This window comes from Cynoglossus semilaevis, chromosome 1 (genome assembly GCF_000523025.1).
Source record: "Cynoglossus semilaevis isolate Cse_v1.0 chromosome 1, Cse_v1.0, whole genome shotgun sequence".
Classification (NCBI taxonomy): Eukaryota; Metazoa; Chordata; class Actinopteri; order Pleuronectiformes; family Cynoglossidae; genus Cynoglossus; species Cynoglossus semilaevis.
The window spans coordinates 11,960,761-11,974,274 of NC_024307.1; the positions used below are offsets into that span (position 1 = coordinate 11,960,761).

The 13,514-nt window shown below is 40.4% G+C and overlaps 1 protein-coding gene across 1 annotated transcript in view; it reads right to left on the reverse strand.

Annotated features, from left to right (window-relative positions):
- dph6 (diphthamine biosynthesis 6) overlaps positions 1 to 13,514 on the reverse strand; it is a 70,215-nt gene that overhangs the window by 29,966 nt on the left and 26,735 nt on the right. The window contains exons 6-12 of the mRNA XM_008311336.3: positions 10,130 to 10,191; positions 9,012 to 9,106; positions 8,310 to 8,403; positions 5,233 to 5,383; positions 4,259 to 4,384; positions 2,743 to 2,872; positions 2,440 to 2,614 (exon numbers count right to left, since the gene is read on the reverse strand). Coding sequence (XP_008309558.1) covers positions 2,440 to 2,614; positions 2,743 to 2,872; positions 4,259 to 4,384; positions 5,233 to 5,383; positions 8,310 to 8,403; positions 9,012 to 9,106; positions 10,130 to 10,191 — 833 coding nt within the window. The remainder of the gene's footprint in view (positions 1 to 2,439; positions 2,615 to 2,742; positions 2,873 to 4,258; positions 4,385 to 5,232; positions 5,384 to 8,309; positions 8,404 to 9,011; positions 9,107 to 10,129; positions 10,192 to 13,514) is intronic.

Sequence of the window (13,514 nt, forward strand, 5' to 3'; positions counted from 1 at the left end):
GTAATTATTTTAATTAAAACCTTTAATTAAAATGATAATAAAAATATATATTTAAAATATACTGTATTTTAGTTTCTCTCATTTTAATATCCCTACACATTGTGTGAAAAATGTAATTTTGTAATAATTACATTATGAATATTTTGTATAAATATAAATAAAAATAAAAAAGTAAATCAGATGCATGTAATGACTGTGAGTTTAAAGATAATAATAAAAAAATACCGCCCTTGAAATCGTTACATTTCTCTGGCATCCATCCAGCTTGTGGCCTTCAAAGGTTCTTCCATTCATTTAAATAGAATGCATCAACAATTCCCCCAGATTTGACATCATAAAGGTTAAATAATTCTTTAACTCAAGCCTGATCAGGATCTGTCAGCCTTTTAAGCTACGTTGACATTCAGCCAGTCTGCTGTTCCCAAGAGCGGACGCTGAGACATATGACAAGCCGGACAGATGAAAAGATGAACTGAATGTAAAGATCCAGCTTCCATTGTTCATCGGATGATCATTAGTGACAGTTTCTACAGCACCACAACCAATGTGAATTGAGGGAAAATAAGAAAAATTAAATTACAAAAAAATTACAAAAAGAATTGGATTGAAATCTAATTAACAAAAATAAGTCATAAACAACAAACAACATTTATTTAGTTTACGAAAAAGCATTAAAAGGAAAAATATCTTAATGTTAAGTACTTTAAGTAAAGCATGGGACGGCTCTGGAATGGCTGAGGGCTGCATTTCAGAGGTAGAAGTAAAGTCAGTTACTGTAAGACTTGCAGTACTGCAGTATCACAGCTCGTATGAAAACAAAACAAAGTTGCAACAAGGCAGCTTAAATTTGTTTCACACACTTAATTATTTTGTGGAAATGTTTACGTAGCATATCCTGCGCTAGAAGCACTGAACACTGGTCACATTTCCAAGGTAAAAAAAAAAGCAAAAACCTACCAGATGACCGAGGCAAACTCCAGAAAGGCTATCATGGCTATTTATTTAATTTCCCCTATTAAGTCATTACTCACAGTTCCCATCGCACTGATGACAAAACCTCGTCTGATTTATCCCTTAATTGTTTCAAGTTCAACATGTTTGCACGGCCAGAAACTTTTTTTTTACCCCCAGACAGTGACTGTGGTGGGTTATTCAGGGTATTTGGCCTCACACTGCAGTTTATCAGCCTCTGTTGTTGCTAGAGCCTCGTTGCCATGGTGTCACATGGCAACAGTCGCCAAGGAAAATTACAGTTACTACTGAGGCAATGTGGTGCTGGCGAGAAGAGGGGTGGCACCGCATGCCTGCCTGCTCCCAGCAAGAGAGTAATTGTATCAATATGTAAAAATCTCCGGCCGCGGAGCCGTTGAGACATTTTATATTTTTTAAATTGTTAATACAAATGGAGTCACTGCAGTGTGGAGAAGAGGACGACACGCCGAGGAACGAGGCGGCCGAGTGAATCGTTCTGAGCAAGCAAACACCTCTCAGTGTTATTCCGTTCTTTTTTTCCTGTTGCCAAACTACTTTGGATAAGATGGATCATTAGAGGCATGAGAGATTAGACTCTCTTCCAGATGCAATAGTGCGGGACCGCAGCTGACTTTAATTTCATGTCTCAATGAGACTCTATTGCGGTAATCAAGCACCGTTGGCATGTTAAAAGCTAACCTGACTCTGCAGGGCACATCCCAGGAATCCGGAGCACACAACAAACCCCTGAGCTCCACTGACACACTGCTGAGCTATGTCGACGAGTTGGAAACAAACGTCCTAATCCACACATGTTCTCACTCATACCAGGATTTGGCTGCAGGATCAAGGACGGCGTGGAGGAGATGGACACTATCCTTGTTGACAGTACCCTGACAAGTGTAATCCCATACAATACACACTGGGTAAACAATACTTGGAGCCAAGCGTGTAACCGCGGCCCACACTTCCTGCGCTCTTGCCCTTCGGGTCCTGGAACTTTTTTGCCTTTTAAACAATATAAAAGGAGTCGAATGTAGAGCTTTACAAACAAGTGCAAAACTGGATGTATACTGCCTGCTATGATAAAGATACGTACTGTATTTACAAGCACACACAGAAGTTATGTCGCAAACAAAAGCTCACGCAGAACAATCCCAGCCGTCTGTGAACACACCATCATCCAAACAGGGGGAAAACCTGCAGGAAATCTTTGAAATCCGACTCAGTTCCTCTCTGCCATAGAAGACGAACAGAGTCACACATTAATTTAATTTTTCATTCAGATTTCATTCGGAACCATTTCGGTTGACTTTTAGTTACGTATCTTTTATCCGATTTAAGGCTATTATGTTGAACCTAACAAAACAAGATGAAGCTAACAGAAAGATTTTTTTGGCTGCTCTCATTTCCAACCTGTCAGCATTGTACCATCACACTCCCCTGCTGCGGACTTGAGGGTCTTACCCTGACTGTTTGGCTGTATGGCCCGATGTTGGCCGGGGCCCAGTGGGACAGGCTTTGGACATGCATGGCCTGTCTCTGGTGGAAGCAGCATTCCTGAGGGGGCTCCGTCCAGTCATGGAGTAGACAGTCCATCTGTAGCAGCTGACCAGCAGGCAGTGGGACTTGTACACACACTCTGCCATAGAAGAGGATTTAGAAATATTAATCATATGTAAATTTGAATTAGAAATCAATTTAAAACATCAAAAACAAAAAAGGCAAAGATGAAGGAAATACATAAAATATATCAGGTTTTTTCTGTACCTTGCGGGGGGATTGAAGCTGAAGTGTTTTTTGTAAACTGCGTTGGCTTCACCAAAGTCCTCCATGCTGCTCACATAGAGGTGGACCAGGACAATGTCCTTCATCGTCCAGCTGTTTATGTCCAAGTGGTCTAAGACACAGGCAACACATTTAAAATGACTTAGGTCTCTAACACAGGGGGCTCAAATGGGAAATCAGTCAAACACTGACTAAAGTCGTCTAATTGCCTGTCAATACTTTGATATGGCCGCGCTAGTAATGTTAGCGACAAAATGACCTCTTGACCTGACTAGTTAAAAATGTGTAATTCTGACAAAACCTATAGATAGATAGATATACATATATTCACTTATATAGATATGTACTGTATATACACATACATATATATACACATATATAGACAAAAACAAATTCTGATTGTAATCAAAAATTTCAATAAATATTTTTTTATTCAATGGCTCTATTAATGTGGAAAAATATCATGCAAAATATGAAAAAGTAAAATTCAAAATTGAGTGTCATAGACCTGGCAGATCTTTGTTATTTCTGTGCATCTTCATCGTGTCTTGTCAGCTACTGAAAGGTACTGTGGATTCCAAGTAGTATATATATATATTTACATATATTTACACTTATATAAACAGTTCACTGGTGATCACCTCTTTCACTGTCCTTTGAAGAAGAACACAGACTACAGTCAAGTGAAACTGCTCCTAAAGCCACAACAGTGTGTGTCCCCTCTTTAAAGGCAGAGTCAAAATCAATATATGCACACATCTAGGACCAAACACAGGCGTGAAGGGCTCCGAGCTGTTCTCCCTACGATCATTTGAAAGGGCTTCAAGTTTGTTTTTCCTTTGCCAACATCAGCGTCTCAGACTCCTTCGCCTTCATACAAAGAGGTTGTTCATTAAATATTAACTTGTTTAATATTGTCTCTACACTGTGAAGGCTGTTCAGCTGAGCACCGCCATAAACATTAAATATGCTTTTCATCTCTCGCTACCATCAAAAAAGAAATAGAGAAAAAAGAGACTGAGAAACACAGTAAAAGGGAACGCTTTTAAACCCCTGCAGGGTAAAAAAAAAAAAAAAACACACACAAAAAAACAATAACCCACCCAACATGACTTCATTGTATGCAAGTGTGTGTTTTAAAAAGCAGGCCTGGGACGCTTTAAAAGTCTTGTCGTCGTCTGGTAGCCATTCTTGTGACAGATGGAGCCTCTGAAACACAGGGCTGTGCCTGCTGTTGATGTCAGGTAGATTTGAAAATGGAGCAACTTTTCAAGCTCGGCAACGCCCCTCTTGTGTGTTTAGCTTAAATGGCAAGAAGCGAGAAAGACGCCCAGAGGACCACGAAGATTTGTGTCATTTATATATACTCGAAATTGTTTTGTGAAAGGTCAAAGCAGGTAATCTCGTACAGCAAGTCCTCCCTATGTCATTTCCCTGTCGTTATCTCAAATATTCTCACTGTTCTAGAAGTGAATCTCCCCTTTACTCTTTTTCTTACTTTGCAGCTGTATTATAGCCGCTGACATCTGGCCTTGAACACCTGGAACTGGGCTCTGGAGGCCATTGATGCCACTGATCCACTGGTAGCCCCTGGAGCTTCTCGGTGAGGAAGATGGAAGAAGGTCTGCAGAAAAGAAAAAGAGGGGCAAAAGAAGTTCATCACACCTGAAAGAAGTCAAGAAAATCTTCTCATCTACTTTTTCAACCAAAAATGACAACTCAACTTAAAATTACCTTTTTACTCAAATAATTTTTTATGTATTAATAAAACTTATAAAAATAATAATTTAATTTACACACAAAATATATATTACTTTATTTTTTTACTGCTTAACGCTTTCACAGGTAAATGTCCTTACCGCATGCAAAGAAGCAAAAAAAAAAAAAAAAAAAAAAAATCAAACAGAGGGCAGCATCCTACCACCCTCCCCAACATTTCAATTGGTATATTCAAATAGATTGATGGGGAATTTTAAATTTAAAAAAAAATTAGGGAAATTGAAAACATTTAAACATCAAAAATGTAAATACATTTTAGATGCATTTTACATTATTTTTTTAATCAAGCTCTGATTCATACAGCTATTGTTCGCTAAGTTCCTACAAAGTAAATTAGAAACATTCCACATATCTACGTACTGAGATTTCCTGCTTTTCTTGGCAGGGAAATAGAAAAACATATTTGTCTTCATAACCATCCATAACCAGAAATACACATTCTGTTTGGGAGTCAACTCATGTATAGGCGGTTAAAGCGTAAGCGTGAAAAAATATTCAAGGTTTGTCACAAAGATCTTATCAACTGACAGCTCCTGTCAAACAATCACTCAAAAGAGCAGGCATCACCGTTCGGAATGCGTGACACAAATTCAGGGCCAGCGTTCGCGGTGAATGTATCGTTTGACACACCCATTCACGCAGGCGTGCACTCACACACTCCTGCATGCATGTCTCACAATAAGTAAGTCTCACCGTGGCCCGGCTGACAACTGAGGTCACGTCTTGATGTAAATTCTTGCTGCTTGTCTTGGGCTTGATCAGCATATTCCACCTCTTCAGTCATCTTGTCAATGGCGTTCTGGCAAGGACAGCCACCGCCAGGCAAAGCTCTCGCCACCGCATCCTAAAACAAGACACCGCAGGGAATACATTAGGGGCCAAAACCCCCACCGAAGAGTGCAGGGCCTTCTGCATGGACAGACAAAATGGCGTATAATTAGCAGACCTTTTCCAAATGACCCACTGTGTTGGCCACATTTGTCAGTCTCTCATGACGAGGGAAACAGACACACATATCTTCAAGGTGAATGAATATAAAACAACACGCTTACATGAGGAGTGGTGTTCTCTGATACCGTAAATTCAATCACTCTGGCTGTCAATCAAAAGCGTCACATGATTTGGATTCTACCTGTTTGTTCCATCTTTGTTATTCACTTCTTTAATTGAACAAAAGATCAGAGTTCTCCGAGGCACGCGTTCAGCCTTCAGAGCCCTGCGGGACGTCACACATTTAAATACATATTTCATATTTCCTTCAACACCCGTCTCACTCCACCCCCACCCTCAGTCACCCTCAACCCCCCCCCCCCCCCCCCCCCCCCCCCTCCCCCCCACCCCCCCCCTCAAATTAATTATACTTCAGCCCCTCTATCTTCTGGCCAGCATGAAAAATAGCTTGAGTAGCATCATCGCAGGGCAAATGATGGTGGTCCATCCCCACCCCCTGAGTCGGGTGTAGTTTCCACAAGAGCTGATGTCACTGCAGATCTGTCACCCTGACGAGAAGAGCTTCAGAAGGCAAACTAGGGCAGGTTCTTCCCCTGGTTGCCCCGCTCTCTCTCGTCACCCCCTCCTGGTGTGGATTTCCCTGGATGTTCTACCGTAAACCTGGGGGACTGGAGAAGGGGCGGGGGAGGTTACGGTGGACGAGTGCGTGTTTGTGTGATGGGGGGAAAGAAGTAGTGCCGAGGGCAGTGAAAAAAATAATATAGCTGTAGGGGAGCAAGACTGGGGGGTCACGGAGGTCGGGGGTATGTTTTTTGTCCAGAACAGTCCCAGCCCCCACCACAGAGACACACACAACACGACAAACACTGACCTACACTGTGGTTTTTCCCCTCACTCAGAGAAAACTCATTACTGTGTGATGTGCAAATGGCATGCTTTAGTCTGTTGACAGGCACCGGCCCATACTGTAGCCTCACACCCTCAGGTCGCTGCAGCAAACACAGCAGCATCCAGGTAATAGGGGAAACACAGGGGGTCGCTATACTGTATGTCAGACCCTGGTCTGACTCCTGGTGCAGATGCTATGCTATGACCTGCATATTCGACCGTAGCTTCTATTAAAAAGCCATTTTTTTTCTGCTTGTGTTTAATTGGCAATTACTACGGGGTCAAAAGACTTAATGCTGACGACTGTCTGTGTGTTCCGGCTCAGACTGGTTTTCTGCAGTGACAGTGTAGCTTCTATTAAAAAGCTTAGACTGGCTCAGACTGGTTTTCTGCAGTGACAGTAAATACTTCTTTGCTTTTGCAAACAATCTTTTTTTTTTGTGCCAAATTACGATTATAATAATGTGAGTGAGGTGGAGGTGGGAAAGGCCCTGGATTAAAGTTCTCTAGGGAGGAGGAGCTAATTTTATTATTATGAAATAATTATCAAATGGCCAGTCAGAGAGTGTTGTTGTAAGTGTGACACCTATGGGATCAGATATGAAAATTGGCTGGGGCCGTTCAATGAAGGTGAGTTCATAAAAATGTCAACATTTTTAACATCCCTCCACCCTATATATTACTTTATTTATGGTAAAGAAAAACCAAACTATTAATACAATGTAGTCAACAGTACAATTTTGTGAAAAAAATAAACTTTTATATTCCCTTGAAAAAAGTTAATTTAAATGCAGGTTCAAAAATGAAAAAAAAAAAGAGTTTGAAATACTGCAGATAAATCATGGTTTTAAGCATATATAGGGGTTGTTGGTTTGATTCCTTGCCTTTTTGTTGCAAGGGTATTTCTGTTTTCACTATCCTTAAAAATGCAGATTAAGGTTAATTGTTTGTCTCCATGTAAGGCCCTGAGGTTGGAGACTGATCCAGGTTGAACACAGATTCTTTTGGGGGGTTTTCATCCGAGTGAACACTACAGGGTATTCTTTTGGGGATTTTCATCGGAGTGAACACTACAGGGTATGGTTTTAAAATTGCACTGAAATAAAGGTCAAACTGTAAGAGTTAGGGCCTGAAAAGATTTATTATCATTTAAATCATGAGACAACCGTCCACTCTACAGAAGAAAAATTATCAAGAACTATGAAGAAGCTCTGCGAAATGCAGTTTCAAGTGCGCATAGCATACTTTTAAAGTGATGGAGGTCATAGGTCACCATTACCGTGCACAAAAGATACATTTCTTGTGCTCATTTGAAACTAATTTGTTTTTATTATTTTGCCAGTGATGTCCCCTCAGGGGCTTCGTACTACTGCTTCCCTTAGAGTCGTACGTCTTCTCTTGGACCTTTCCAGTCTGTAAATCCTTCTTTAGCTCCTTCTAATTTACCAAAAGCCGTTTTCCCTCTGCCTTCCTGCAGCCCCTGAAAGCCAACTACCTGAATGCAAAGCCCCTTAATGTGAGCAGACATGTTTATTAAGCTGGGCCTAGTTTAGGGCTGCAGTGAATATTGCAGACGTCAAAGTAGGCCATGTGGGACTGGAGGAGAGAGTGTTAGGGGTAAGGGAGGCGGGGGGTGAGGCAGAGAGCAAATGAGAGCGGGAGAGAAGATTGGCCCTCCGGAGGGTGATGTGAACTCTGCCCTACAGTGCCGCGTTTCTCTTCTCCTCAACAAAGTTAACAAACACCAAAGGGTTTTGTTCTTGTATTTGTTTACGTCCAAGGAGTGGGGGTTTGTTTTTTTTATAAGTAGTCAGCCCCAAAGCAGTTCAAACTTTTGTTGCCAAAATGATCGATTAAGCTTCGAACACCATTGATCTTATCTACAGAACCAGTTGTGCTCGTGGATTCTTTCAGAAGTTCCGCATACTCACGCTGTCTTTGTTCTCCACGTGCATCTTTGTGAAGCGCAAGTAGCCAACTGGAGCGAAGGCATCTGCTGAGTGGATCACTGTCTCTGCTGCATCACTGCACAAAAAACACACACAAAAATAAATACAATATGGGCCTGTGTATTGTTTGAAAACAACAACTTTCCAAATGTATTGCTGCAAAAAAAGTTTATTCAAGTCAAAAGTTTCTTGGGATTTTATTGGTGTGGAGCATCAGTGATGTATTTTTATTTCAAAATCTAATGAAAATGTTCCTCATAAATGTATCTGTTATTGAACAAAGAACTCTAATATAAAAAAAATGTTTATTTTGCACTTAAGGCAACCACTTACATGGGTAAGAAAAAAAAAAGAAGGGGTAACTCTCTTAAAAATGTAACTTATATCCGATTCTAAATTGTTCTTTTTTGACACTAAAAATCTGATCAAATAAAACACTTGACAAATAAATGTTGATAAAAGATCTCAAAGCTGTAAAGAGACGCCAGAGGGACGGATTGTCTCAATGGTTTTCAGCCAGTACATTCAGACACATTTTAAAATATAACATATGTCTTAGAACTTTTTGACTTACTCTCTGGTAATAAAGTGGTGATTTTCTTTCCATAGCCTGAAGTGGTTTACTGAAGCATAGAGATATAAATATTCATAGTAGTTTGTCCCTTAAGGTAATATTTTACTCACATCACGATCTTTTTCTTGAAGAGAGGACAGTCAAGGGTGAAGGTTTCATATTCTCCTCCTTCACCACAAACATGGACTCCATACTTCTGGGAGAGCTGGACGTTACAACAGTACAACAATGCGTTATTTTCAGAAGATTTGAAGGTTTGTAGATTAGCATTGAGTCTGTGGTGCAGTGAAAGTCTGGGCAGATACAGAAGAGTGTCTGGTCCGAAGACGACTCTTAGCATTTGTTTTCTTATTTCCAAATATATTAACCAAACATTCACCACTTCTGAGACCATTTCCTGTGAAATGTTCACACTAGTTTTAAATCATCAAAAATGTAACAATTTAGTTTTCTCAGTTACTTAATGTAACTAATGTAAACACTTGGTTTTAGCTTAGCGTAGCATAGCATTTCTTAAAATGACACATATTTCATTAATATGCGTAAGTAGAACTCAGATTTTTCATTAGATAGTTAGTGGATTTTAGTCATTACTGTGTATCCTGACAGTTGCCATGGTGTAGGTAGAGGTGCTGTACAACACATACTGGGGTGATGTTTTAAACTTGAGGTGCTTCAGTGAATTGACAAATTCCTCCCCACAGTGTGTATAAATAACATGTGTACTGACTGTGTACTAGAGTAAGGTTAACAGTAGTAAGGCTGCCCAAAAATATTTTTATCTATTCTGTTTCATTTGTTTGAGAAAAAACAAACAAAAAAAACAGACAAAACCATTTGTTTGAGAAAAAACAAAAAAACAAAAAAACAGACAAAAATGTTTGTTTACATTTTTGACTTTTGTTTCCTTCCTCTACATCTTGTCTGCAAACCTTCCTGGGATGTTTTGATTATGTAAACATTTTAAAAATAATTAAATGCATTTTATTTAATATAATAACCTGTTTTTATTACATTGCCTTCTAAATAAATTGGTACAAGGGGGCAGCACTGGGAATGACTCATTTGTTGATCTAAGTTTACGGTACATTTAATGGGAAAACAAAACCAGTTTGAGAAACATTTGGCATTTATTTATTTCTGAATATTAGACAGTGTAATGTTCCTATTATGGTCAAAGTCAATTCAAACGTGCAGCAGCAGTGAAGACTAACTACCAGTCAGTGACCTGTTTCAGAAGGGGCTCCATGTCCGACAGAGGTTTTCCTAAGTGCTTCTCTGGATCCAGGCCTGGCACCCACGTGGGAAATATGCACAAAGACAGAAATACACAAACACCGAAGGAAGGGAGAGGAAGGGGTGAGAGGAGGTGTGAGAGAGGGAGAGGGAGTGAGAGAGAGAGAGAAAGAGAGAGAGAGCGGTCAGTCCACTTACACAGAGCAGTGATTGGAGATGACAGGCGAGGAGGTTTACGGGCAGTCACACAAACACACATGTAAAACTGCACCCAGGATCTATTTGTTTGACTTTGTGACTAGTGTACACAGATCTTTCTGGGTAAGGGCAACAGTTTTCAGTTGCCGGCCGCAGACCCCCCACGTCCCCCCGCCTGCCGCCCCCACCTCATTTAGTTCTCTTTTGAGAACATAAACGTTGGAAAGAAACGTTGTTTATTTGCCTTTTTCCCTCCTCTTCCCTCTGAAATGCATGGAAGTGACTCACAGTCATGGGAGAGAAAAGAAGGAGGAGAGAGGAGGGTGGAGGAGGAGGCAGCATATACACGCCTGGTTCTTAACAGTCAAGGAGAAAATAGCACATCATATGATTTAAATATAAACTGGAATCTGTCCTTAAATTACATACATTTTCCAGCAAAAAGTAAACTGGGAAAAATGTTTGTTTTTTTTAGTCCACTTATTTCTGCAGTCACAAAGCTTAACTGGAATGACTGATTAACAAATAAATAACTGCAATATGTTGAAAAAAAGTTTTTTGTCTGGGGTCAATTTGACTTATTTGCATTTAACTTATTTTTGAATTTGTAATTAATTATTTTTTACATTTTTAAACTGTGTTTTTTTTTCTTTTTTTTAAACTATTTTTACAAGTAAAAACTTTGCTATCTTAAATAAATTATGATTGCCAAATTTCACTGCTTCAGAAACTTTTCAGTCTACACCAGGAGATGACTGCCTTGGCCACTTTTGTCAGTTTCTGTCTGAATAATCTTCATCTTCACTCGCCACTCTGACCAAGAACAGGCTCAGAAACTGAACACAGAGACTGTTAGTCATGTATATGGGTCCTGGTCCTGGTCCTGGTCGTGGTTGTGGTTGTGGACAAGGCCGATTTTGTAAATAACTGAAGGTGAGAGGAGCACTTCCATTGTTCACTGTGTTCTGTGCCAGTCTAGAGTCTATGTAACCATCCATTACGGCTCGTTATAGGCTATCAGTTTCTAATGCAATATCTCTGCATACGCTTGAAAGGTCAGGCCAATCAGGCAGCAGCGCAAAGACTGGGCTCCTATAATCTTTTCACAATAGTAGAGAGTCATCTTCATCTTTTACCACTTAATCCTCATCAGGGTCGCAGAAGGGGGTGGAGCCAATCCTTCCTCCTAAACTCCAGTAGTCTATCACTATTCACACTCACATTAACACCAATGGTCAATTAAGAGTGAACAACTAACCTAATCCTGCGTGTTTTTGGACTGTGGTGGAACCAGAGATCACAGTAAATAGTTACAGTTAAATAGTACAGACTCATCCTTGTTCTCAAACATTTTTTTTTATTTCAATATGTCACCAGTTAAACTGTTTCATTAAGGAAGCTTCCATGTTTGTACTTGTTGGATGTTGTTTCAGTCTTACTTTGCGTCAGCCCCGACTGACCTACGTATTCTTCCAGACCATTGTTCGTATTGGGAGCATGAACTCTGAGTCACCCTTTACTCAAACTCGCCGACATTTTCCTTCAGTACAATCCTTTTTTGTTTAATCCATAAAACAAAAGTGCCAAGCACCTGGTGTTTTTTGTTTCAACAAAGAGTAGAATAACAAAAACAGGACACAACAGAAAAACACAAAATCAAAGGAAATCTCAAATCCTGACCTGTACTGCAAAAGACCCACAGATACTTTTAACGGGGGAAAAAAAGTACACTATCATAGGCAGTGCCTGTAAACTGGCAGCGCTTCATCCCTCAACATTTTCTATCTCTCTCTTCCTCTGGTTGCCTGTTAACTGATTGACACCATCATTACCGAGTTAGCGATGATCTACGGAGCGTTGATGCGCAGGTGTGACATCGCCGCTATCGAGACTGAAGAAATTGCCGAACGGCCTCTTCATAATTGCTCAGAAGATCCAATATAGCGTCTCTACTTCCTTCGACCCTGTGCTTCTGCACGCTCATGTGTTTAATTAAAGGACTAAAGTTAATTGTAACGTGAGAATCCCTTTCCACTGAAGTTCTGACAGCCTCAAAGGTTAATGTGTCATCTGTGGGCGCCGTAGGTAGCAATGGACAGGAGACAAATGAGAAACAAGACAGAGGAGGAGAAGCAGGAGAGGCGAAGCAGAGGACGTCGCATCCCACCCTCTCTGTGTCTCCTTTCAGGGCCTGGTGGTCCAGCTCTACACTGGAGAGACGAAAGACTGCAGCGGAGCAAATGGAAGTAAGGAGGAAGGATGGGGGAGATGGGGAGGGAGAAAAGGAGCATACCCTTATTCTCTTCCCAGGAGATCAGTGGTCTTAATTAGTGTGAGAATATCTAATCTTAACATCCTCTCATCTCATCCCTGCCACAAAGGTAATAAGGAGAGAGGGGAGGGGGAAAAGCTTTAAAATTCAATCCAATTTAAATATCCTCTTTAATTAGTCATGGCTTTTTAACAAATTTTAATAATTGGCTCTAAATTGCTGAGGGGATGCAACAGGGATTTTTTTTAAATATCTTAATTAACTTCCCTGGTCTTTAATAATATATGGGACATGATCTGGAATTTACAAGGGAGGCAGATGAAGATGGACACTGAGGAAGAGTGATGAAGTGGTACAACCGTGGCTTCACCGCGGAGGCATTCCTCCTAAGACCACTTAGCACTTGTACGAGTGTTTTCCTAATTGATGCTCCATCCTGTCTGGCTTAAGGTTAGTGGATGAACTGAGGATAGATGGAACGAGCCTTCACTTGTACAATGCATGCTCTGAGGAGTCTTGGAGGAGCCACTGCCACGCCACTCATTTACATGATCTTCACATCTCTGTCTCCTCTCAGGCTGTTTTACAACTTGACCTAAAGCCAATTACCTAACCTTATTATGCCACATTAAACCCAAATAAGACCACTAGAAGCTGCCATTAGTTTAGCGTCAGAGACTCTTTAGAGGGAGAGAAGAGTTCCCTGAGAGGGAGCCGGAGGAATGAGTCTCCTCTAAAAGCGCCTTTTTACCTCGTATTATCCAATAAAGCTCCAATCAAACCCAGTGAACTTTAAAAACCAGAGACTCTGCTAATGAGCGAGAGAGAAGATTTAAAAAAAAACAAAAAAACATTGTTGACATTTAAATGCAGGAATAAGATAAAAAGTTTGCCAAGAAACAAAAAG